The sequence below is a fragment of the Phocoena sinus genome, chromosome 8, assembly GCF_008692025.1.
Source record: "Phocoena sinus isolate mPhoSin1 chromosome 8, mPhoSin1.pri, whole genome shotgun sequence".
NCBI classification, from domain to species: domain Eukaryota; kingdom Metazoa; phylum Chordata; class Mammalia; order Artiodactyla; family Phocoenidae; genus Phocoena; species Phocoena sinus.
Window position 1 is genome coordinate 97557347 of NC_045770.1, and position 24447 is coordinate 97581793.

Below are 24447 nucleotides of genomic sequence, written 5' to 3' on the forward strand. Positions count from 1 at the left end.
CAGTTTCACAAGTGCAGCTTACTAGATAATCCTTATCTAGGTTTACATGATTTACATATATAATGAGTCAGTTCAGTATTTCTTGCATGTGTATCTTTTTTTTTTTTTTTACGGTATGCGGGCCTCTCCTGTTGCGGAGCACAGGCTCCGGACGTTCAGGCTCAGCGGCCATGGCTCACGGGCCCAGCCGCTCTGCGGCATGTGGCATCTTCCTGGACTGGGGCACGAACCCATGTCCCCTGCATCGGCAGGTGGACTCTCAACCACTGCGCCACCAGGGAAGCCCTTGCATGCGTATCTTAAGAGTACCTACCTACCTGCATTTACTAGCCCCTGAATAAATTTCAGACTCTGAGTATGTTAACGGCTTATAAAGTTTTATGGAGGACCACGGGTATAGCACTCTTATGGGACTTATAGCTTGGACGCAGTTAGATTGATCAGCCAGTACTCTGAATGAAGCCAGGCCTTGGTGAAATTTTTCCACAGCCCGACTTTCATAGGCAAAGCCAAAGCCTTGGCGCCCGCTGGTGGTAGACTGGTTCTCGCAGTCAGACAAGCTTCTCAGCTAGGCAGGCAGTAGCATGTACGAGAACTGAAGCCACAGGATAATACACAAGGCACATCTTCCCAGATCACCTTTACTTGAAGATTTTTTTTGGGAAAAACAGTAGGTAATGCAAAACATTTTTATATTAAAACAAATGCAGATACTATTGAATAGAATATAAAATTTACATTCCTTTTTGAGACAAAGAGACATCAAAGACATTTCAAGGTAAGCTACTTGGGAGCTTCAGGCTACATTCCTAAACCCCGGGAGAGGGAGAAGACCCTGCACGCCCACTCTAATATTGTGGGTGCTGCAGCTTTGATAGGGAAGTAGCAAATTCTTCTGAGAAAGAGCAAATTCAATGCTTATTCATTTGGCAACAACCCAGTGGATTTAAGTAAGTGAAACCAAATGCTTTCTCATTTTAGAGCTTTTTAACCTGCTTCTAAAAGGCCTGAGTAAATAAGATCTTTATGTTTCAGTGGAAATTTATGCCCTTCTAAAATGATTTTTTTCCCCCTCCTCTGAACGCTACCATGCCTAACTGAGGGTATGACATGCGAGGTGGTCAATATCCTAAGAATCTTGTGGACTTACGTCTGCATTACCAAACGTGAAGTTACAAGTATACCTTCCAAGTGTGTCATTAGGAATGAAAAACAAACTACTCACCTTCTGCAACAACAAAAACAAAATAACAAACAGAAGCACAAAAGATTATATACAATTAGAACTGTATAATGATGTAATTTAGGGGTTGGCAAAGACTTAGCTCTTAGAGAAGGGGACTAATGCCGCAGTATTTGCTTTTCATATTTTATATAATAAGAATTTCTTTTGGGAAAAAAAAAAGCCATTATGCTTCCTTTCCAAACCTTGCTTATATTCTAATCGTCCTTTTTTGTTGTTGTTGGCAACACAATTTATTGCTTTGCAATAACAGACTGAAGGCATGGATGCCTCACGCAGAGATTTTCTAGGGTAGATTAGCAGGGTATTGTCCTTTCTTTGGAGTTGAGAGACAGGGTTAATTAAATGTGCTTAGAGGAATATACCGGGAGACAGACTCCGGTGGATGCTGCTGAGTTTTTAAGGTCTACTAAAAAAACGGTAACTTATAACCTCCCATATCACTTGCCTTATTCATTTTCTTAAGTTTCAAACAACTATTTCTCTTTCTTCACAGGATTGTACTCTTCACTTTACAAAGCCTTAAATTAAGACTCAAATTGCATGACAACCTGCCTGCACCTTTAGGTAAATGCAACTTCTTTCTTTAAGTAAAATAATCTGGAGTAAAAATGTTTCAGGATAACTAAAGGGGGAATATCAGTGGTAAATTATGTTGTGCTGGAAAAAAGAACAAAAAAAGGCAGACACCAAACACCTCCATTTTCCCAAGATTAAATGATTATTAAAAAAGCGTGCCACACTGTATAGAAATCAACATTCTCTCCCATAATTCTGTGCATCTGGGACTATAGAAATGTCACTGTCCCTGCCCCATATCTTCAAATTAACATCCTCAGGTCATAACAGTAAGTCTTCCCAAAGGGGACCTTCCGGAAAAACAAGCTATTTCCTCGGCTCATACTTCCCTGGAAAAAAAAAAAATACAAATAAAGTCTACTGCGAAAATGAGGTCAGCCAGTCCAAATCAGCAGAGACAACTGGACATATTTCTGAGAAACATGACTAAAATGACCAGGATAAAACCGGGACTATCACTACAGAGTAGCAGTTTGTACTCTCTGACTTAAGCTGAGCTTCTGTGGAATTAACTACAATTCTGACACACCGATCAAGGCAAGTACTTCTTACCTATTTAGACAGAATTCCCAGTTTGGATCCTGGCTCTGCCACTTGCTAGCTAGCCGGATTATCAAGTCAATTCATATCAAGTGTTGAGAACAGTCCTATCACGCAGTTAAGTGCCAGTTTCTGTTTGTTTGTTTGTTTTTTCGACCGCGTGGCACATGGGATCTTAGTTCCCTGACCAGGGATTGAACCTGCGCCCCCTGCGGTGGAAGCGTGGAGTCTTAACCACTGGACCGCCAGGGAAGTCCCTGTGCCAGCTTTTATTTGTTTTGAATGGAATGGTAGATCTCTAGGGAGTACTTAGAAAATCTTATAATTAAAGTAGTAATGTTGTGAGTTTAAATGAGTAGACTCTGAAGTTAGACAGCCTGCATGTAGATCCTGCTCTCCCAAACACTGGCTGTGTGACCTTGGGTTACATGATTGGCATTATTTAACCGTTCAAAGTCCCCGTTCTTCATATGTGAGGTGGGATGATAAAGAACGGTACCTATCCTCACACGGCTGTGTTGACGGTTATGTGAGCTGATACATGAAAAACTCTTAGCATAATGCCTCATATACAGTAAGTGCTCAGTTAAGATTTGCTGTTGTCTTAAGCATTTAAAGGACTAACCGTTCCCTAGGTAAGGTGTCTGATACCCTACTAATTTTCTATTTGCTTTCTTCCTATAGCAGGGGGCTGGTTAGGAAGCGGGGAAAGAAGGGCCACCTTTCCTTTTAAATGGGGACCACAAAAGGAGACTGTAACACCGAGAATGTAAAACTCAGAATGAAACCCAGAATGTTCATGTTAGGTCTGTCTGGCAACCATCCAAGTGTCCTGGCCGGGGTTCACAGAAGGGCTTGTTGGGCATGCTGAGCAAAAGCCCCCCCAGCAGCACCTAGGCCTTTGCATTCAGAGTTCAGGCTGGGAAGCCTGAGCCCTGCGAACAAAGGTCTTTCTCCTATGTGTCACCAGTGCTATAATATAATGCAACAAAGAGTTTCCTCATACCATTTCTTCTACAATCCTTTAAAGAGTGCTTCCCATTCAAAAACAGCTTTCAACTGATGGCCATTTTAGTGATTCCACAGCCCACAGCCATTTATCATTTTGGTTCCTAATAAAGCTCTGCCTAGATTCATCAAGAACTTTTGGCTGGAGAAGACCTACACCTCACAATTGGAGTCTGGACAAAATCATCCACTAACATGACTCTAGAAGTAAGAGACCAGCCCTTTCAACAACACTGTGACAAATAATGTCATAATTAAATAACTTTTTATTTCTCAGCTTCTCTAAATACTGTAGGAAAACACCTGAATATATTAGGAGATTCTGAAAAGTTACAAAAAGGTGAGGTTGGAAAAAATAATCTGAAATCAAGGGCATCATTTTAACAACCAGGAAAACTGTCTACCCAGACCTTATTTGTAATTTGAATGTGATCACTCAAATGGCTTCCAGAATCACATCTAGGAATTCTTAATTCTTCACTACCTCTCCTGATTCCCAAGCAGTACATTTTATTACTATGCCAGAGTGACATATGGAACATTGAAAAGGGTACATTAATTGGTAACTAAAGGATAACCTACAAGAATTAACCTGGGATTCCAGAGACATTTAAGAAAAAAAACAAAAACAAAATAAAATACGAGGAGGGGAGAGGGAGGGAGGGAGACAGAGAATGAGAGAGAAGTACCTCTTTTTGTAGCATGCACCAGCAATCTATCCAAGAAGAATATACTGGGGAGTAGGGAGGACATCCACCAGCAAGCCTGAAATAGAAGAACAGGTTAGCTACTGAAGTCAACATTTAGAAAACATTCTCTCAAGAGCTCAGTAAATCTTTGTCAAAATATTCTTCCTGGAAAGTTCCCTGAGAAGCAATTTTAGTTCTGAAGAAACAAATTCTGTTGGAGCAGGGGAAAGACTGAGCATCCAAAATGGATCGCCCTCTCTTACATTTAGGTTTTGAATCAACATAACAGAAACAGAAACTTGAACCAGTCATGTACTTTCTAAAACATCTAGGTTTAAATTTGTGGACAAATGAAATCCTAGAACATAGTAATTATGTGATTAAAAAGCAGGGAAAGGGAATTTAAAAACTAAGTAGTATTCAAAAGACTCCAAACTTGACAATGGACAGTGGTGTGAAATGGCGGTGACTACATGCTCTTACCCAGGTATAACTCCTTATCATTTCCTCTCTCAAAAACTGCAAATAATAATAGTAACAACAACAAAGACAACAACAACACACTTAACTAATCCTTCAAGCCTGCTCTGGGCCGAAATGTGGCAGCTGCTCCACAAATCACAAAACAAACTCCACACAGCTGTCAATTTGATATCTTGTTTGAAAACAATGACATGTACAATGGCATATTGTGGTAGGTACTCCAGAGGAACAGAGGCAAAAATCAAGAGGCAAAACTTCTGGGACTTCCCTGGCAGTCCAGTGGTTAAGAATCCGTGCTTCCGGGCTTCCCCAGTGGCGCAGTGGTTAAGAATCCACCTGCCAAGGCAGGGGTCATGGCCTTGAGCCCTGGTCCAGGAAGATTCCACATGCTGTGGAGCAACTAAGCCCGTGCATCACAACTACTGAGCCTGCGCTCTAGAGCCCCGCGAGCCACTACTACTGAGCCCGCGTGCTGCAACTACTGAATCCCGTGCACCTACAGCCCGTGCTCTGCAACGAGAAGCCACCGCAATGAGAAGCCCATGCACTGCAATGAAGAGTAGCCACCGCTCACTACAACTAGAGAAAGCCCGCGCACAGCAACAAAGACCCAACACAGCCGAAAATAAAATAAATTAAAAAAAAACCAAAAACCACCATTCACTTTATAGCAGTACACCATATATACTCAATAAATATTTGTTAATCAATAAATATTAAAAAAAAAAAATGAATCCGTGCTTCCACTGCAAGGGTTGCAGGTTTGATCCCTGGTTGGGGAATTGAGATCCTGCAAGCCGTGCAGCCTGGCTAAAAAAATTTTTTTTTAATTCAAAAAAAAAGAGGCAAAACTTCTGTCCAACCTGGTAGAGTCAGATGGCGCCTAGAAGCTGGAAATCAGTGGTGTCCAACACCACACCCACCCCTTCCTCAACCAGTACATGAAAGGTCAAGAAACTTTCCATTTTCAACCAAATTTCCTACTTTTCTTACTTGAAAACTCACTTTCTCCATGAAGCCCTGAGGAAAAACAGGTACAGGTTGTCATTCAATCCCTGACATACCTTTTGTAACTTTCGAAAGAGAGGATAAGGACTTAAAATAAAGGAGGGGGCTTCCCTGGTGGCACAGTGGTTGAGAGTCCACCTGCCGATGCAGGGGACACGGGTTCGTGCCCCGGTCCGGGAAGATCCCACATGCCGCGGAGCGGCTGGGCCCGTGAGCCATGGCCGCTGAGCCTGCGCGTCCGGAGCCTGTGCTCCGCAACGGGAGAGGCCACAACAGTGAGAGGCCGCGTACCCAAAAAAAAAAAAAAAAAAAAAAAACGCACTAAATAAATAAAGAACTAACGGAGGGACTTCCCTGGCGGTCCAGTGGTTAAGACTCTGCGCTACCAATGCAGGAGGCATGGGTTCGATCCCTGGCCAGGGAGCTAAGATCCTGCATGCCGCACCTCGTGGCCAAAAATAAATTAAAAAGTTCTTTTTTTTCTTTTTTTTTTAAATGTGAAAGTAGAGTAATTTGGTAATTTTTCCACCCTTTTCAGAAAAGAACCTAGACTACTGGCAAGTGCACATTATTTATAAATGCTTGAGAAATATTATTTGTGCCCTTCTCTATTCCAAAAAAGGATATGAAGTGGCTGCTTATAATACAAATTGATGGGACTGCTGGTACATGGGGCAGACAGAGAAAAAAATTAGGAAATCTATTAACAGCAACAACTGTACTATCCTCCCCAAATTTCTACCAGGACTGCCCTACCTGTCAGGCATACAGGCAGCCAACTACTAAGATAAGAAACGCAAGGCACTTACCCACAGTTGTTGACAGCCATAAGATTAGAGACAAGCACAAAGGGATACGTCAGCATACTGGCAAAAAACTGTAAAAGAGTAAAAAGACAGCTAAGTTACTAAGTCATTCCTAGTCTCCTTTATTCTTCTCCCTTAGTCTTAGTGCCACTGTGGTCAAACACTCCAACATTGGTCTTGCTTTCTCAGTATCCCAGGAGAGACTAAATTACACGCTTTTGAGCCTGCAGATGTCTCCTCCTCTTACCATACCACTACGTGCAACCTTTTAACCAAAGACCAGAAGGCTTCGCTTATTCTGTGATTGAGCCCACATTCAAATAAAACTGAACTTCATCATTTAAAAGTAAATACAACTAAATACAATAAGCATTTCAAAACAGCCCTGAAGAAAACAAGACAACATGAATATCCTTCCACAGACAATGGAAACTACTTCCAAAGTCAACTACTGGAAGACTCCACGTGATTCAAGAGGGTGCAGTTTCCAATATAGGTTCAGCACGACACAGTGAGAAGCAGGGGCAGATCTGTGATGAGAAGCGCCCACTTACCCCCTCTGAAAGCTGAACAGCACCAAACTATGTAGGCTTGTTATTACTGCTACTATGATGCAGGGATTCTTGGTTATTCTTACCTCTGAAAAATGTTAATAAATTTGAAAGACTTTCCTGTGAGACAGCTGGTTGCTTTAAAGCAGTGACGACAAAGAAATTGAAAAGAAAAGAAAAGAAAAGAGAAGGGAAGAGAAGAAAAGAAAACTACTCCTAAAAAGGGACTTCCCTGGTGGTCCAGTGGCTAAGACTCCACGCTCCCAACACAAGGGGCCTGGATTTGATCCCTGGTTAGGGAACTAGATCCCACATGCCACAACTAAAGATCCTGCATGCCGCAACAAAGATCCCACGTGCCACAAATAAGACTCGGCACAGCCAAATAAATAAATATTAAACAAACAAACAAACCAACCTACTCCTAAAAGGCTAAAAGGATTTTTAAAAACTTACTCCTGTGACAGCTTGGGAATAACTCTTCATTTCATTCATGGTGGAAACCTAGAACAGGAAGAAAGCCTTTATTAGAACGAGTAAGAAAATTAAGCTGATATAACAGCTAATTGTCCCCAACCATATCAATATATTCTATCTCTGCATTATTAGTTTCTTTGACAGCTTGAAAATTAATTTAGAGGATGAGAACATAAAACATTATGAGCATAAAAAGGCAGTGATCAAAATGATCAACTTGATTCAACATTAACAGACAAGTTCATATCAGGCTAGGATGGCTCGGAACAAATATAATAGCCTCAGGATTTCAAAAACAACAGAAATGAGATTGGTAACCTTTTCCGACGTCCTAGAAATATTGATACAATCCCTGGAAACAACACTGACGGTATACTGAGGGACAAGTCACTCCCTCCGTATACACCTAGCTGTGTACCAGATGCTGTAGGGAAGATCAGTCTCAATACTCAAGAAACCAAGCACATGGATTTTTAGTCCTACCCCTGGCCTGGGTGTGTCCTAGCTCCCACCATGCTTTGGGGCTAACTCTGTTCAAAGAGGTATACAACTGCTGAGACTGGAGAAACACTGCTTTTAGGGAAGGCTGATTCTCACCCCCCACCCTGCCCCCAGGCTAAGGTTTCTAGAAAGCCCAATACAGGAGTCCCCTTAACACTTCAGATTAGATGAAACACCTGCATACACTATAAAACTATCCTGCTTCATGGTGTCCTCTAACATTAGGCTTCAATAAAGAAGTGATCTCCTTGCAGCATGGAGAAAGGTAGACTCTTAGGCTCACTCTGCCACACCTTAGGGACTTTCTAGGTGCCTCTCTCTATAGTAAACACTATAGGGCACTACATTAGCCTTTAAAATTTTGACTATTAATATATAGCTATATAATGATGAGTCTGGCACACCAACTGCCATCTTACTTTAAAGCTAACCTAGCTGCCAGGTGGATACAATGAAGTCCGCACCAGCACATCTCAAGGGCACAACCTACCCCACTGTCCAGTGCATAAGTATTGACGAGGTAGGCCAGTGAGTTACAGAGCCACAAAGAAATGATGTCACCTAGGAGGCGAGGAATAAGACCCCTACATGAAGAAAAAATAAAAGGAAGCACCAAGAAATGTGATCAGCAAAAAGACAATTCACTCAATATAAACACTTCTCAAAGAATTAATTTCAAAACATTCTAGAGAACTGAAAAGACACTGAACACAAGAACTTAACCAATTCATTCTAGTTAATATAACTGTTCTTGAGGCTAATCTCTAATGACTTTTATTCTCATTTAAAAAATGCAGGTCAGCTGTACCCCTCTAAGATATGGCCAATGGTTCAGCTTACTATTAATAACTATAAGCAAGGAGGCAAAAAATGTGCCTATTTCGGAGAAGAGACTTAAATATGATTATTGCTAAACTACTTGATATTCAAATTTGGCAGGGCAAAAGATGAGAAAAATTACAAAATGAGAATGGCCCAAACACAGATACAGGTGAAGGGCATCAAAAAACATGTTTCCAGGGCTTCCCTGGTGGCGCAGTGGTTGAGAGTCCGCCCGCCGATGCAGGGGACACGGGTTCGCGCTCCGATCCGGGAAGATCCCACATGCTGCGGAGCGGCTAGGCCCGTGAGCCGTGGCCGCTGAGCCTGTGCTCCGCAACGGGAGAGGCCGCAACAGTGAGAGGCCCGCGTACCGCAAAACAAAAAAAAACACACAAAAGAAATATGTTTCCAGGGCCTAGTTAACCAAGGTGAGGCAGTGTGGAAGAGTGGGACAAACATTACCTCACAGACTGAAGACCAGCGTTCACATGCCACTTCTACCACTTATCAGCTATGTGATGGGCAGCAAATGAACTTCCCAGAGCATCACTTTTTTTTAAATCTCTAAAATGAGAATAATAGTAGCTGTCTTGCCTATTTCCCAGAGTATTTATGATACTCAAACATAAAATCAAGTATGTGGAAACACTGAAGATTAAAAAGGACCGTTTAGTTAATGATGCGGTTTTTGTTGTTAACAGAAGAACAAGGGTAGTAGCCTAAGTTCTTCCAAAGTAAATTCAAGGGAATGAATATAGTGCAGAAACGTATTCCCTCAGGATAAAGAAGATACATGTTAGATAATTTTCCAGTTTTCAAAAACTAACTTTCCTCATTTTATCAACTATATAGTAATTGGGAACTCACTGTAAGGGTAGAAACTTCAATGAATTTATTAAAAAACAACAACAACCCTCATTTCACACATTTTAGATGTGCAGAGCAGAAGTTTGGGATCTCTACAAGAGAATTTAAGTCAGATGGGCCTACATGGAGTTTAACCTGAATTAAACCCAGAGAGTACATTTTCTCTGAGGTTCAAACAAGGAGTTATGTCCTCGTTCTCATCAAAGCTTTCCACTCACACAAAAATCACATGCACAAATCGGTAATTTACTCACGCAAAAAATCCTAGGATGCCCTCTTCCCGATAGATAGTTGCTATGGAGTCACAAAGTCCACTAGGTTCAGAAGAAAGAAACATAAAATACATTAAGATTATTTTGGAGCTATTAAAAAAAATATTCAATTACCACTTCTGACAAGGTGAAACTTATACCTCCACCCCTGCTCCCTTTTCTACCACCCTCACTCTGCAAAGACGGTTGCATTTAGAGATAGAAGTGGAGATATTAATACCTAAGGGTGTGGTCACAGGCAGTCAGGGTGAATTCTGGCTTCAGTGGTCCTGCAATTTACCCTGAGGTCCTGGGAGGCTCCTAAACCTGTCTGGGCCGTTTTCTTCGATTTTACTGTTTTTTTTGTGTGTAGATCAAATGATATAAGATACATGAATTTGTTTTATAAGCTCTAAGGCATCATAAAAATGTAAAGTATTATTATTCTAATACTTTGGCTTCAACAGATCTCCCTGAATACTTGAAAACAGAAACACTTACCAGTACTTCGATTCTCTGCCAATGAACTGTACCATAGATCTCAGAGTGATCACTATAGAACACAGAGAAAAGATTTTTAAGCTACATCGAGATAAATTTTAATAGCCCTGGGGGAAAAAAAAAAAAAGGTTTTCCCACCGAAAGACACTTTGCTGTCTGGATAAATTGGATAAAAGCCAAAACAAGCAAACAGAAAACACACAGGCAAGGTACTTTAGTGAACTCTCATGTCAGCCTATCTAAGTAGTCAGGAGAGACGGTGATATCAAAGATAAAAATTCAGATTTCAGTCATCAACTGCAAACATACCATGGAAGGGATGTGTGATGAGAGTAGCAGCAGAACGAGCCATCATCTCTCGAGTTGTCTAGAAAGAATCAACATACACTTGTGAAATCTAAATAGACGACACTCAAATTCCTGAGAGAAGTCATGTGGGTGGACACTGTAGAGTAAGAGAGTGAGTGCCAGAGCACTCCTGCCCTTGCCGGAGTCAGGAAGAGCAGGCTGAATGGGATGCAATGTGAAACACTATCATTCTAGCACAGCTCTCACTCATGGATTTCAATACTGTTATAGTTACTTCTCAAAATTTCTCTGCAAAGCAGGTTTCTGTTATCTTCTCAGATTTACAGATGAGAAAAACAAAAGCAAAGAAACAGGGAAAAGGACTTCCCTGGAGGTCCAGTGGTTAAGACTCCGCGCTTCCAATGCATGGGGTGCAGGTTCGATCCCTGGTCGGGAACTAAGATTCCACATGCTGCATGGTGTGGCCAAAAGAAAAAAAAAAAAAAAAAAAAAAGAAACAGGGAAAGTCACCAGCAAACAGTAACCTAGCTGGAATAAAACTAAGAGGCTTGGGGTTTCCCTGGTGGCGCAGTGGTTAAGAATCCACCTGCCAATGCAGGGGACACGGGTTCGAGCCCTGGTCTGTGAAGATCCCACATGCTGTGGAGCAACTAAACCCGCACACCACAACTACTGAGCCTGCGCTCTACAGCCTGCAAGCCACAACTACAGAGCCCATATGCCACAACTACTGAAGCCTGAGCGCCTAGAGCCCGTGCTCCACAACAAGAGAAGCCACTGCAATGAGAAGCCTGTGCACAACGAAGAGTAGCCCCTGCTCGCTGCAACTAGAAAGCCCACGCACAGCAACGAAGACCCAACGCGGCCAAAAATAAATAAATAAATATATAAATTCAAACAAACAAACAAACAAACAACTATGAGGCCGGTATTTAGACTATTAAGTTGCTCTCTCATTGTGAGTGATTTTAGAGACTCTGATACTCTGATATCTACACTAGACAAATGTCAGGCTCTATTTAATCTATACCAACGTCTCAAGGAGAACACAATGACATTCATCTGTTTTTCGACCACAGCCCCGTAACTCTGCAGTATCTTAGAGCTCTATATTTACCCTAGCTTATCTTTCTTGTCCAGAACTCTGTAAAGAGGTTAGTAAAAAATCCAATCACAATACTTGGAGGTAGGCTGTAAATATAGCAGGTCCGTCGTTCGTTTTTGCATTTAAACATTACCTTCATTTAGTTAAGAGATCTCACCCCTACTCTAATGGTAGTTCTAAGAGCCTTACGATGAACTAAATAAAAGTTAAGAAAATATAAAACACATATTAATACATGCATCTCTACTTTTAAATAAAATCACTTCATGAAAATTTACAAAAAACAAAGTTGACTCATCTGACATCTTGGCCTATAGTGATGTTTGTTCAGTGATATATACTTTAGAAGGCAGCTTTCAATGAAAAATTGTGACGTCTCTATAGACAATTAGATAATGTAAAGACTAGAAATAAAAGAGTATTATTAAGTCAGGCATGCAACAAACTCCAACGGCAGAAGACAGGAGTGGGAAATGGACGATAAGGACATCTCAAAGTCAGAATAATGTTGTAAAAGCATTTCTGGATATATAATATCCAACACACGAAGGCCCTGGCCACTATTTTAATACTTTTGGGCCAGAGATTTCCAACTCTATTATAAGAGGTTTCAGTACCTCTTCAGTTTTAAAGATGAGTGGGCAAATTATGTTGCCTTGAAATTCCAAACAGCAAGCAATGCTTTTTTCTCCCTTTATGTTCTACATGCAGTAAAGCCCATATTAAATTGAAAGTTTAACTTTGTTTGGAAGAGACACTGAACATACAGGCCTGATGATCCTGATTCCACAACTGCCAGCTTGCTCTGATTTAGAGAAATCATAATCACCTTACCTCCTTGATAACTCGGTCAAAGGAAGATGAAACTTCTTTCAGTACATTTCCAGATCCTGGCTCCTGGAAATTGAAATGAAAGTAGATAGATATGTTGATGGTTTTAAATAGAACTGTTCAAACTGGTGGCCATCCTGTATACCAACACTCTCTATGATGAAAGGAAAGCTGACTGCTTGTCCCTTTTCCTAAAGAGGACCAGAGAGCAACAGTAGCTTGCAGGGAAAATGGACTCACGCATAGAAATTGGTTCCAACATACCTCAGCCTTGTCACACTCCTGGTAATGCTACAAAGGAAGAGAAAAGAAAAGAAAGGATGATTAAGGCTATCATAGTGTTATTGAGACAGAACATAAAATGAAAACTCTACCGATTGGCAGAAATTAAAAGAGTTGATTTTTTTGGCTGTATATCTCCAATTAATTTCTACTTCTAATTAACACTTGGAAATAAGTGTCTCTAAGATGATTTTGTTGCTAAATTTAACATACTGATTGGTCAGCTCATAAAAGTGCTTATCTAAAAGAAAAAGGAAAACAAAGCAAAGCAAAAATCCAAGAACATTATTTTTATTTATTTGAATTTCATTTATTTATTTTTATACAGCAGGTTCTTTAGTTATCCATTTTATACATACTAGTATATATATATGTCAATCCCAATCTCCCGATTCATCACACCACCACACCCCCGGTCCCACTTCATGCCCTCCTTGGTGTCCATACGTTTGTTCTCTACATCTGTGTCTCAAATTCTGCCCTGCAAACCGGTTCATCTATACCGTTTTTCTAGGTTCCACATTTACGCGTTAATATATGATATTTGTTTTCCTCTTTCTGGCTTCACTCTATATGACAGTTTCTAAAAATGACCCAATTTCGTTCCTTTTTATGGCTGAGTAATATTCCATTGTATATATGTACCACATCATCTTTATCCATTCGTCTATCGATGGGCATTTAGGTTTCTTCCATGACCTGGCTATTGTAAATAGTGCTGCAATGAACATTGGGGTGCATGTGTCTTTTTGAATTATGGTTTTCTCTGGGTATATGCCCAGTACTGGGATTGCTGGGTCATATGGTAATTCTATTTTTAGTTTTTTTAAAGGAAGCTCCATACTGTTCTCCCTAGTGGCTGTATCACTTTACATTCCCACCAACAGTGCAAGAGAGTTCCCTTTTCTCCACACCCTCTCCAGCATTTGTTCTTTGTAGATTTTTCTCATGATGCCCATTCTAACCGGTGTGAGGTGATACCTCATTGTAGTTTTGATTTGCATTTCTCTAATAATTAGTGATGTTGAGCAGTTTTTCCTGTGCTTCTTGGCCATCTGTATGTCTTCTTTGGAGAAATGGCTATTTAGGTCTTCTGCCAATTTTTGGATTGGGTTGTTTTTTTAAAATTGAGCTGCATGAGCTGTTTATATATTTTGGAGATTAATCCTTTGTACGTTGCTTCGTTTGCAAATATTTTCTCCCATTCTGAGGGTTGTCTTTTCTTTGTTTGTAGTTTCCTTTGCTTTGCAAAAGATTTTAAGTTTCATTAGGTCCCATTTGTTTATTTCTGTTTTTATTTCCATTACTCCAGGAGGTGGATCAAGAAAGATCTTGCTGTGATTTATGTCAAAGAGTGTTCTGCCTATGTTTTCCTTTAAGAGTTCTATAGTGTCCTGTCTTACATTTAGGTCTCGAATCCATTTTATTTATTTTTGTGTATGGTGTTAGGGAGTATTCTAATTTCATTATTTTACATGTATCTGTCCAGTTTTCCCAGCATCACTTATTGAAGAGACAGTCTTTTCTCCATTGTATATCCTTGCCTCCTTTGTCATAGATTAGTTGACCATAAGTGCGTGGGTTTATCTCTGGGCTTTCTATCTTGTTTCATTGATCTATTTCTGTTTTTGTGCCAATACCATATTGTCTTCATTACTGTAGCTTTGTAGTATAGTCTGAAGTCAGGGAGTCTGATTCCTCCAGCTCCATTTTATTCCCTCAAGACTGCTTTGGCTATTCGGGGTCTTTTGTGTCTCAATACAAATTTTAAGATTTTTTGTTCTAGTTCTGTAAAAAATGCCATTGGTAATTTGATAGGGATTGCACTGAAACTGTAGATTGCTTTGGGTACCATAGTCATTTTCACAATATTGATTCTTCCAGTCCAAGAACATGGTATATCTCTCCATCTGTTTGTATCATCTTTAATTTCTTTCATCAGTGTCTTATAGTTTTCTGCATACAGGACTTTTGTCTCCCTAGGTAGGTTTATTCCTAGGTATTTTATTCTTTTTGTTACAGTGGTAAATGGGAGTGTTTCCTTAATTTCTGTTTCAGATTTTTCATCATTAGTGTATAGGAATGCAAGAGATTTCTGTGCATTAATTTTGTATCCTGCAACTTTACCAAATTCGTTGATTAGCTCTAGTAGTTTTCTGGTGGCATCCTTAGGATTCTCTAAGTATAGTATCATGTCATCTGCAAACAGTGACAGTTTTACTTCTTCTTCTCCAATTTGTATTCCTTTTCTTTCTTTTTCTTCTCTGATGGCTGTGGCTAGGACTTCCAAATCTATGTTGAACAGCAGTGGTGAGAGTGGACATCCTTGTCTTGTTCCTGATCTTAGAGGAAATGCTTTCAGTTTTTCACCATTGAGAATGATGTTTGCTATGGGTTTGTTGTATATGGCCTTTATTATGTTGAGGTAGGTTCCCTCTATGCCTACTTTCTGGAGAGGTTTTATCATAAATGGGTGCTGAATTTTGTCAAAAGCTTTTTCTCCATCTATTGAGATGATCATATGGTTTTTATTCTTCAGTTTGTTAATATGGTGTATCACATTGATTGATTTGCATATATTGAAGAATCCTTGCATCCCTGGGATAAATCCCACTTGATTATGGTGTATGATCCTTTTAATGTGTTGTTGGATTCTGTTTGCTAGTATTTTGTTGAGGATTTTTGCATCTGTATTCATCAGTGATATTGGTCTGTAATTTTCTTTTTTTGTAGTTTCTTTGTCTGGTTTTGGTATCAGGGTGATGGTGGCCTCATAGAATGAGGAAACATGATAAATAACATACAAAGGAACCCCCATAAGGTTAACAGCTGATTTCTCAGCAGAAACTCTACAAGCCAGAAGGGAGTGGCATGACATATTTAAAGTGATGAAAGGGAAGAACCTACAACCAAGATTACTCTACCCAGCAAGGATCTCATTCAGATTCGATGGAGAAATCAAAAGCTTTACAGACAAGCAAAAGCTAAGAGGATTCAGCACCACCAAACCAGCTCTACAACAAATGCTAAAGGAACTTCTCTAAGTGGGAAAAACAAGAGAAGAAAAGGACCTACGAAAACAAACCCAAAACAATTAACAAAATGGTAATAGGAACATATATATTGATAATTACCTTAAATGTAAATGGTTTAAATGCTCCAACCAAAAGACACAGACTGGCTGAATGGATACAAAAACAAGACCTGTATATATATGCTGTCTACAAGAGACCCACTTCAGACCTAGGGACACATACAGACTGAAAGTGAGGGGATGGAGAAAGATATTGCATACAAATGGAAATCAAAAGAAAGCTGGGGGGCTTCCCTGGTGGCGCAGTGGTTGAAAGTCCGCCTGCCGACGCAGGCGACACAGGTTCATGCCCAGGTCCGGGAAGATCCCACATGCCGCGTAGCGGCTGGGCCTGTGAGCCATGGCCGCTGAGCCTGCACATCCGGAGCCTGTGCTCCGCAACGGGACAGGCCACAACAGTGAGAGGCTCGCGTACTGCGCACAAAAAAAAAAAAAAAGAAAGGAAGCTGGAGCAGCAATACCCATATCAGATAAAATAGACTTTAAAATAAAGAATGTTACAAGAGACAAGGAAGGAAACCACATAATGATCAAGGGATCAATCTAAGAAGAAGATATAACAATTACAAATATATATGCACCCAACACAGGAGCAACTCAATACATAAGGCAACTGCTAACACCTATAAAAGAGGAAACCGACAGTTAACACAATATTAGTGGGGGACTTCAACACCTCACTTACACCAATGGACAAATCGTCCAAATAGAAAATTAATAAGGAAACAGAAGCTTTAAATGACACAACAGACCAGATAGATTTAATTGATATTTATAGGACATTCCATCCAAAAACAGCAGATTACACTTTCTTCTCAAGTGCGCACAGAACATTCTCCAGGATAGATCACATCTTGGGTCACAAATTAAGCCTCAGTAAATTTAATTGAAATCATATCAAGTATCTTTTCTGACCACAACGCTATGAGGTTAGAAATCAATTACAGGGAAAAAAATCGTAAAAAACACAAACACATGGAGGCTAAACAATACATTACTAAATAACCAAGAGATCACTGAAGAAATCAAAAAATACCTAGAGACAAATGACAATGAAAACACGATGATCCAAATCCAAGAACATTATTTACTAAACACACACATATAACAGAAAATAAATTGATAAAAACATAGCTTAGGGGCTTCCCTGGTGGCGCAATGGTTAAGAATCTGCCTGCCAATGCAGGGGACACACGTTCAAGCCCCAGTGCAGGAAGATCCCACACGCTGCGGAGCAACTAAGCCCATGCACCACAACTACTGAGCCCGTGCTCTACGGCCCCCGAGCCACAACTACTGAGCCCACGCGCCACAACTACTGAGCCCGCATATCACAACTACTGAAGCCTGCACACCTCAGCTACTGAAGCCTGCGCACCTAGAGCTGGTGCTCTGCAACAAGAGAAGCCACCACGATGAGAAGCCTGCGCATCACAACGAAGAGTAGCCCCTGCTCGCCGCAACGAGAGAAAACCCGCGTGCAGCCAAAAGACCCAACGCAGACAAAAGTAAAATAAATAAATTTTAAAAAACCAAAAAAACACAAAACATAGCTTAGGACTAAGGCTCTGGAAAAAGCCTCAGGGCTTTTTCACGGAAAAAGCAGGTCTAATACCAAATTAGGGCAAGATGCTTTTCTTCACTGTACAAAGAACAGAGAATTGGTGCTAAGTCTGATAGCTGAAACCACCTCACTTTTCCTTTTGTATCTGACTGTTTCCAAACCAAGCAAGAGAGAAGATGCTTTATTCTTTTGGAGAAGAGAACATGAAACTGCCAGAGCTCAGACTGCACTGGAAGAGGAAACATTATTTGTGGGATATTTCAGAAATAGAAGATGGGCTAGGTGAAATACAAGAACCAGACAACTGACCTCCTAGTCCTAACCAGATTTAAAAAAGAGAGAACACTGTCTTTTACGAAAAGAATTACATTTTTAAAATAAAATCAGAGGAAAGAGAACAAACAACATGATTAAGCGAAATGATGGTTTTTGGTCAAATTCCAGGTCTTTGGCCAGAATTAATTCTAACAGTTTCAGGAGTTTTTAAAAATCCTCACTCATTTCTAGACTTTGGTTTTCACTCCATTAATAAAATTTTCAACCTGTCTCTCCTACATTATTCTAAACAGATTTCAATTTAATTCTTGTTCAGATATACAGAACTCTTTCTTGTTCAGAAAGACCTGAATTGGTCTTTCTTCTTGATTGTATTAGTTGCTTTTGATACTAACTATAGTACCAATACCCTGTTCTATTTCATCGGGCTACATGTGAAACACATATTCCAGGTACTTGGTTACCTCAAGTTTGTCTTACTTTTCCTTAACTTGATCTCAAGCAGTAATTTCACTCTTGGTCTATACATAAACCTCTTTGAACTAGATGACAACTACTTTCCCACATGAAAATCTAAACCTCATTTAGGTAACAGGAACGCTTCCACTGAGCCAAAGTACAGTGTGGCTGGAAAAGAGCAGTAATCAATCCACCAAAAACACCGGCCCATTAAAGCTCCATCACTCTGACCCACGGGCCACCCAAAACGCTGCTTCTAACATTCAGTCCACAGGCATGACGACAAGAGCAAGTACAATGAATAACAAAACTGCTTCCACGTGAGGAACTAACTGGAAAACCTCTCCAACTCAATTCAACAAAGTCTGAAAAGAATTTAAAACCTAAGCCAATCAGATCATGAAACTGATTAACGCCACCACGATTTGCTCATCAAATGATAAAAAAGCAGAATTGGGCCAACATTAAAGCCTTAAAATATACATGGAGGATTGTACCAATTACTATTGGCAGTGGTCTTTTTTTTTTTTTTCGGCCGAGCCTTGCAGACTGTGGGATCTCAGTACCCTGACCAGGGATCGAACCCATGCCCTCTGCAGTGGAAGTGTGGAATCCTAAACACTGCACCACCAGGGAATTCCCCGTACTGAGTACTACTGAAATAAACAGTCACAAATAAACACTATCCTACTTTAACGTTTATCTTGTTAAGTTAAAAAAAAAATAAATTTGTAACAGAAAACATTTACTAGGAGTAACACTAGGAATAAGAGGAAAATAACATGAGAAAGAAATGTATGTTTTAACCAGCTTCCTTCCTCCTTCAAAGAAATAATATGAGCTACACAGGAGCTCAAATGAGTGTACTTAATTTCTGCTCAGAACAACTGGTCCAGAGGAAGAAGCTTGTGTAGATCAAAATCAATTACTTCATTTTATACAAATTCTCCTTGCTTTCCAGGAAAGAATTAAGAATGGGTATTTCAAGTAAATGTTTTTCAAGAGGAAGAAAGGCCATGGATGTAAAGACGTATATCTTTGAAACTGCTCTTGATCAAATTGCACGTAAAAGGTTATCTAGGGCTTCTCTGGTGGCGCAGTGGTTGAGAATCCCCCTGCCAACGCAGGGGACACGGGTTCGAGCCCTGGTCCGGGAAGGTCCCACGTGCCGTAGATCAACTAAGTCCATGCGCCACAACTACTGAGCCTGCACTCTAGAGCCTGCAAGCCACAACTACTGAAACCCGTGCGCCTAGAGCCCGTGCTCCACAAGAGAAGCCATGGCAATGAGAAGCCCGCGCACCACAATGAAGACTAGTCCCCACTCGCCGCAGCTAGAGAAAAGCCCACGCGCAGCAACTAAGACCCAATGCAGCCAAAAATAAATAAATTAAAAAAATTTTTAAAAAAAGGTTATCTAGCTCAATGCTTTGTGACCACCTAGAGGGGTGGGACAGGGAGGATGGAAGGGAGACCCAAGAGGGAGGAGATATGGGAACATATGTATATGTATAGCTGATTCACTTTGTTATAAAGCAGAAACTAACACACCATTGTAAAGCAATTATACTCCAATAAAGATGTTAAAAGAAAAAGAAAAGGTTATCTAAATCTATGGGAAGATGGATTGATTTTCTTCTTACCTGTAAAACTTTACCATGGACCACAGTTCCAAGGACCCCTGAACACAGTCTTGGAGTTAAGCCTGTGAACAACCCACGCTTCCCATCGATGCTCGCAATGTGCTGAGCTAAGAACACAAGTAGGAGATTTACATTCTAGTTGAAAGTAATGGTTACGTAGAAATTTCAAGGAAACATGCTTACTATATATTCTTTCAGTAACTCCTATCACACCCTTCAAAGTCCTCCAATTCCAAATAAATCAAAGACACTTACCATAACAAAAGAGACCTGGAAGCTGACAAACTTGCCGCCCAAAAATATTTCGTCCTATTGTTGGAGGAAGAGGCTCATATCCCACCTTTAAAAACAAGAGACTAAATCAATACTAGGCAACATTCCCGGGAATGCCTGAGTTGCAAGGTCTTGAATAAAGAACAAATTTAGAGTTATATATATATACATATTTTTTAGAGTTATAATTTTTAACACAAGTTAAAATGCAGTGTATATTTTCCAAGACAGTGATGAAGTATCATCCTTGTCAGTTCTGGTGTGTTCTTTTGTTTTGTTTTTAATTTTGTCACTTGTTTAAGACTGGTTACAGGCTCCCCTGGTAGCGCAGTGGTTGAGAGTCCGCCTGCTGATGTGGGGGACACGGGTTCGTGCCCCGGTCCGGGAGGATCCCACGTGCCGCGGAGCGGCTGGGCCTGTGAGCCATGGCCACTGAGCCTGTGCGTCCGGAGCCTGTGCTCCGCAACGGGAGAGGCCACGACACTGAGAGCCCCACGTACCGCAAAAAAAGAAAGAAAAGAAAAAAAAAAAAAAGACTGCTTTCAATAAACTCCAAGTTTTCTTTTGGTTCAAATTCTACAAAGTAAACCATGTAGCTGAGATAGACTGGCATCAATCTAAAAATAGAATAAGGGAATTTTTGTGTTAACAAAGCTACAGTTTACTGAGGACGCTCAAAAATATTTTCTAAAGAAAATCAAGCACATTTTTAATATCCGGACAAAGTGAGAAGACTAAGCCAGCAACAACTTCATATTTGGCTAGCAAAACAAACCACTCAAAAGGCAAATGCAGATACAGCTGGGGATAATTCATTCGGGAAATAATTACAAGCTAAGTCCATGTTAAAGGAGCAGACTGTCATGAACAATCTAACGAGTCATTTTAGAATTAATGTCATCATTTTATTTCTACAATATATTCAGACTCTTTAGTGCCAAAGGGATACTTGAGAGAATGAACGTTGTCGGACATGGTTTTGACTCTCCTGCTGTGATTCTCAACCTGTTCAATTAAAGAACTCCTGAAAGTGTCACTGTGCAACTGTTTTTAAAACTGAGTATTTGGGAATTTCACCAAAACCCCTGAGACACTTGGCAACACAAGAATGTTGTGCAATAAGGATTAAGGAGTTTTTGAGGCAAGAGCTCTAATGTCATTAGAAAATCTTGTCTCCTGGATAAGGACTGAGTAATGGGCTTATATCAGATTTACTGAAAAATGCTTTTACCTCAGATATTATCTAGCTACAAATGTGCCAATTCTGTTTTAGATGTCACAATACATTTCAAAGATTTTGTTCTTTCTTTCTTTTATTTTTTGGCCGCCTCTAGTGGCTTGCGGGGATCTTAGTTCCCAGATGAGGGATTAAACCTGGGCCTTCAGCAGTGAAAGCGTGGAGTCCTACCTAACCACTGAACCTCAAGGGAATTCCCTTCGTTCTTACTTTAAACAACTTATTTTACAATAGTTTTTTACATATAGGTTCTGAATCCACAAGGGTCAACTCAGCAACACATAATATGGATTAGTATCATTAACTCAAAAAATAAAAAATGAGACCTTCCCTAGTGTCTTGCATATTTCTGACAGAAAGGCAGATGGCGAGGACAGGGGTTCTGTCCTTGGTACTATGCATGATGTAATTACGTCAACTCTCAACAAAAGTTAAAAAAATGAATGACCTGCCCGTGACAGGGAAATTCAGAAAGGCAACTGAACAATACTACCTAATGGTCTACAGTCAGCTAAAACCGGGCAAACTTGCCTGTGAATATAAAATGCCATTTAAGAATTATTTCACAGTATATTAGAAACTAACATATATACTTAAACTCGATAAAACTTTCAACTGAACTGATTTCACATCACTCTGACATGTGATTTCTCACTGTCATGAGCCACATGGGCTGCTGCTGAAGAGGGTTCAGTGGATCCTTCCGAAATTTGACTCATCAACCGCTTGATGATCACTTCTGAATGAACTCCTTGTGTTTCTCTGGGTATCTGGTGCTAAATCTCAGAACAGAAGCGCAGTAGTAACAGCAACCAAAAAAGAGAAAACAAAAGCTAATAAAGTGTTGGCTCCCCTCGAATTTCAAATTTGTCTTCAACAGATTTCACGTCTTGCGTTTGGGGCCGGGGCGGAGAGAAGGATGCTCATTTCAGAGCAGCGGAGAAAGAAAGGTTGGTAAGCCCTTGGCGGCGCCCAGCCAGGATCAACCTCAGGGAAGAGAAAACAAAGTTCAGGGGAGCCATCAGGCAGGGCAGGGCAGGGCAGGGCGGCAGCCGGATACCAGGAAAGGAGCGGGCCTCACGGCTTGGCTGGGAGGCGAGACCTCGGGAAGGCCCACGGGCAGTGGGAGCTCAGCGGACGGTGGAAGTCGTCCCTGCCGGGAAGGAAGGGGCGGGCAGCAAAGAAGGAGCAGCATCTCAGGAGACTGAAGGCCCTGAAGGTTGGAGCCGGTTCTCAGGCGCCTTGGGCAGCGGCGACCGAACAGGGCGCCGGGCGAGGAAGGGAAAGGCGACGACTCATACCTGGATGAGCACCTTCACGTACATGAGCGGCTGGGACAGGATGGTGAGACCGGAGCCCAGGAGCACCTGACTGGCCGCGTCCGCCATGATGGCACCCGCGGACGGACAGACAGACGGAGCCACCAAGCTACCACGCCGATCCGGGATCACGTGCCAGGGCCGCGAGCTTCACTGGCCCGCCCGCGGCCCGGGAGCACGCACGCACCGGCGCGCGTCTCCCCGCGCAGTCCCCGCCCCGAGAATTGGCAAGGGCTCGCGAGCGGGCACAGAGGTCGGGGCGGGGCTTGCGAGCCCGGGGCGCATGCGTTTTGGGGTGGAATCCGCGCCCTCCACTAGGAACAGCAGTTTCTCCTGCGCTTGCGCAGGCTGGAAGCATCCGGGGGCAGAAGAACGGGTGTGGCGGTGGGGAGTGACCCTGACGGCAAAGGCAAGGTCACAGGAGTGAAATGAATTGGAAAGGGTTCGTCCATGTTCTTCGCTTCTGCCCTTGCGCTTTTGGCATCAGCAACATAAGCTCCAAAGAGTATTCAGCATCAGAATCATAAACAATCTAATGGCCAGCAAAACTAGATAAGTTTGAAAAATGAATCCATCGGGGGTTGCTATACATGTACTCATTCGTTCAGTTAATGTTAACTTCTCAGAAACGCCTTCTCTGACGTCTATTTAAACTTACCTCCCCTTTATTTCCTACTCCATAGTCTTGCAACACTTATAATTGTCTGAAATTTATTTATCTTTTTGTTTCCTCCACCAGAATGTAAACCCCGTGAATCCAGGAGCCGGGACAGCCTTTGTTCCTTGTATGTTCAGTGCCTGGCACATACTAAGTGCTCAATAAATATTTATTGCATAAATGAACAATTACTTAAGTGATTACCAGGCTACAGGTTATTAGAGGCAAAAAGAAAATGGCGTTGTCTTCAACCCTTCAGTCCCAGCTCACACATTCTATATCAACGCTTAGGCAGAGCCTGGTGCAGAGAATAAACTGAGAGTGGAGACTTGCAGTTCAATCTTGGCTCTCTTTTGTATCAAAATGATTCAGAAGTCATTTTATCTTCTTCAGTTTTCAATTTTTGTATCTAAATCTAAGGATTACACTACTACCTGCCTCTCAGGGTTATTATTGAGCGTTAAGTGAAATTGATAAGATTTTTAAAAACTGTATATTGAAATACCAATGTTAGTTTTAATTAATATTGTCCTGGACTCAGCATGGTGCTAGAGAGGCAGTTTACAGAGCAGGAGGGAGCCTGGACTTTGGAGTCTAATTGACCTGGTCCAGATTTCACCTCTACCAATTATTAACTGTGTGACCTTTGGCAGGTCACACGACTTCTTTGAACCTTAAACAAATGAGTATAGTAATGTCTACTTCATACTGTTGTGAGAATTGAATGAAATGATATGCCTACCCAGCTTGGCACATGGAAATATAATACCAAATTGTAGCTTTTAGAGTTAAAAGAAACTTAAAAGTTGATTCTAACTAAATCCAGAAATTTTGATATTTAACCATAGAGACCATTTAGCAAGGGGACATTTTTTTCTGATTTTTAAAAAATTAATTAATTTTTGGCTGCATTGGGTCTTGATTGCTGTGCGCGGGCTTTCTCTAGTTGCGGAGAGTGGCAGCTACTCTTCATGGTGGTGCATGTGCTTCTCATTGCGTTGGCTTCCCTTGTTGCGGAGCACGGGATCCAGGGTGCGCGGGCTTCAGTAGTTGTGGCTTGTGGGCTCTAGA

The 24447-nt window shown here is 41.1% G+C and overlaps 1 protein-coding gene across 4 annotated transcripts; it reads right to left on the reverse strand.

Moving 5' to 3' along the window:
- Window positions 1–623: 623 nt before the first annotated feature.
- On the reverse strand, window positions 624–22984 carry MTCH2 (mitochondrial carrier 2). Of its 4 annotated transcripts, XR_004351134.1 has the most exons (14): window positions 22701–22984; window positions 20145–20229; window positions 19890–19996; window positions 12836–12862; window positions 12575–12637; window positions 10636–11086; window positions 10327–10378; window positions 9829–9888; window positions 9170–9271; window positions 8376–8469; window positions 7364–7411; window positions 6360–6427; window positions 4060–4135; window positions 1942–2151 (listed from the first exon to the last, which is right to left on the reverse strand). XR_004351134.1 is itself a non-coding variant. In XM_032640660.1 (13 exons), the coding sequence occupies exons 1-13, from the start codon at window positions 22785–22787 to the stop codon at window positions 2065–2067; spliced, it is 912 nt and encodes a 303-aa protein (XP_032496551.1). In that variant the 5' UTR covers window positions 22788–22981; the 3' UTR covers window positions 624–2064. The 4 variants fall into 4 exon arrangements, 3 of the variants coding, with proteins under 3 accessions (XP_032496551.1, XP_032496552.1, XP_032496553.1); XM_032640660.1 differs by lacking the exon at window positions 9170–9271 and having other exon boundaries at window positions 624–2151; window positions 10636–10693; window positions 22701–22981; XM_032640661.1 differs by lacking the exon at window positions 9170–9271 and having other exon boundaries at window positions 624–2151; window positions 22701–22977.
- Between the last annotated feature and the right edge of the window lie 1463 nt (window positions 22985–24447).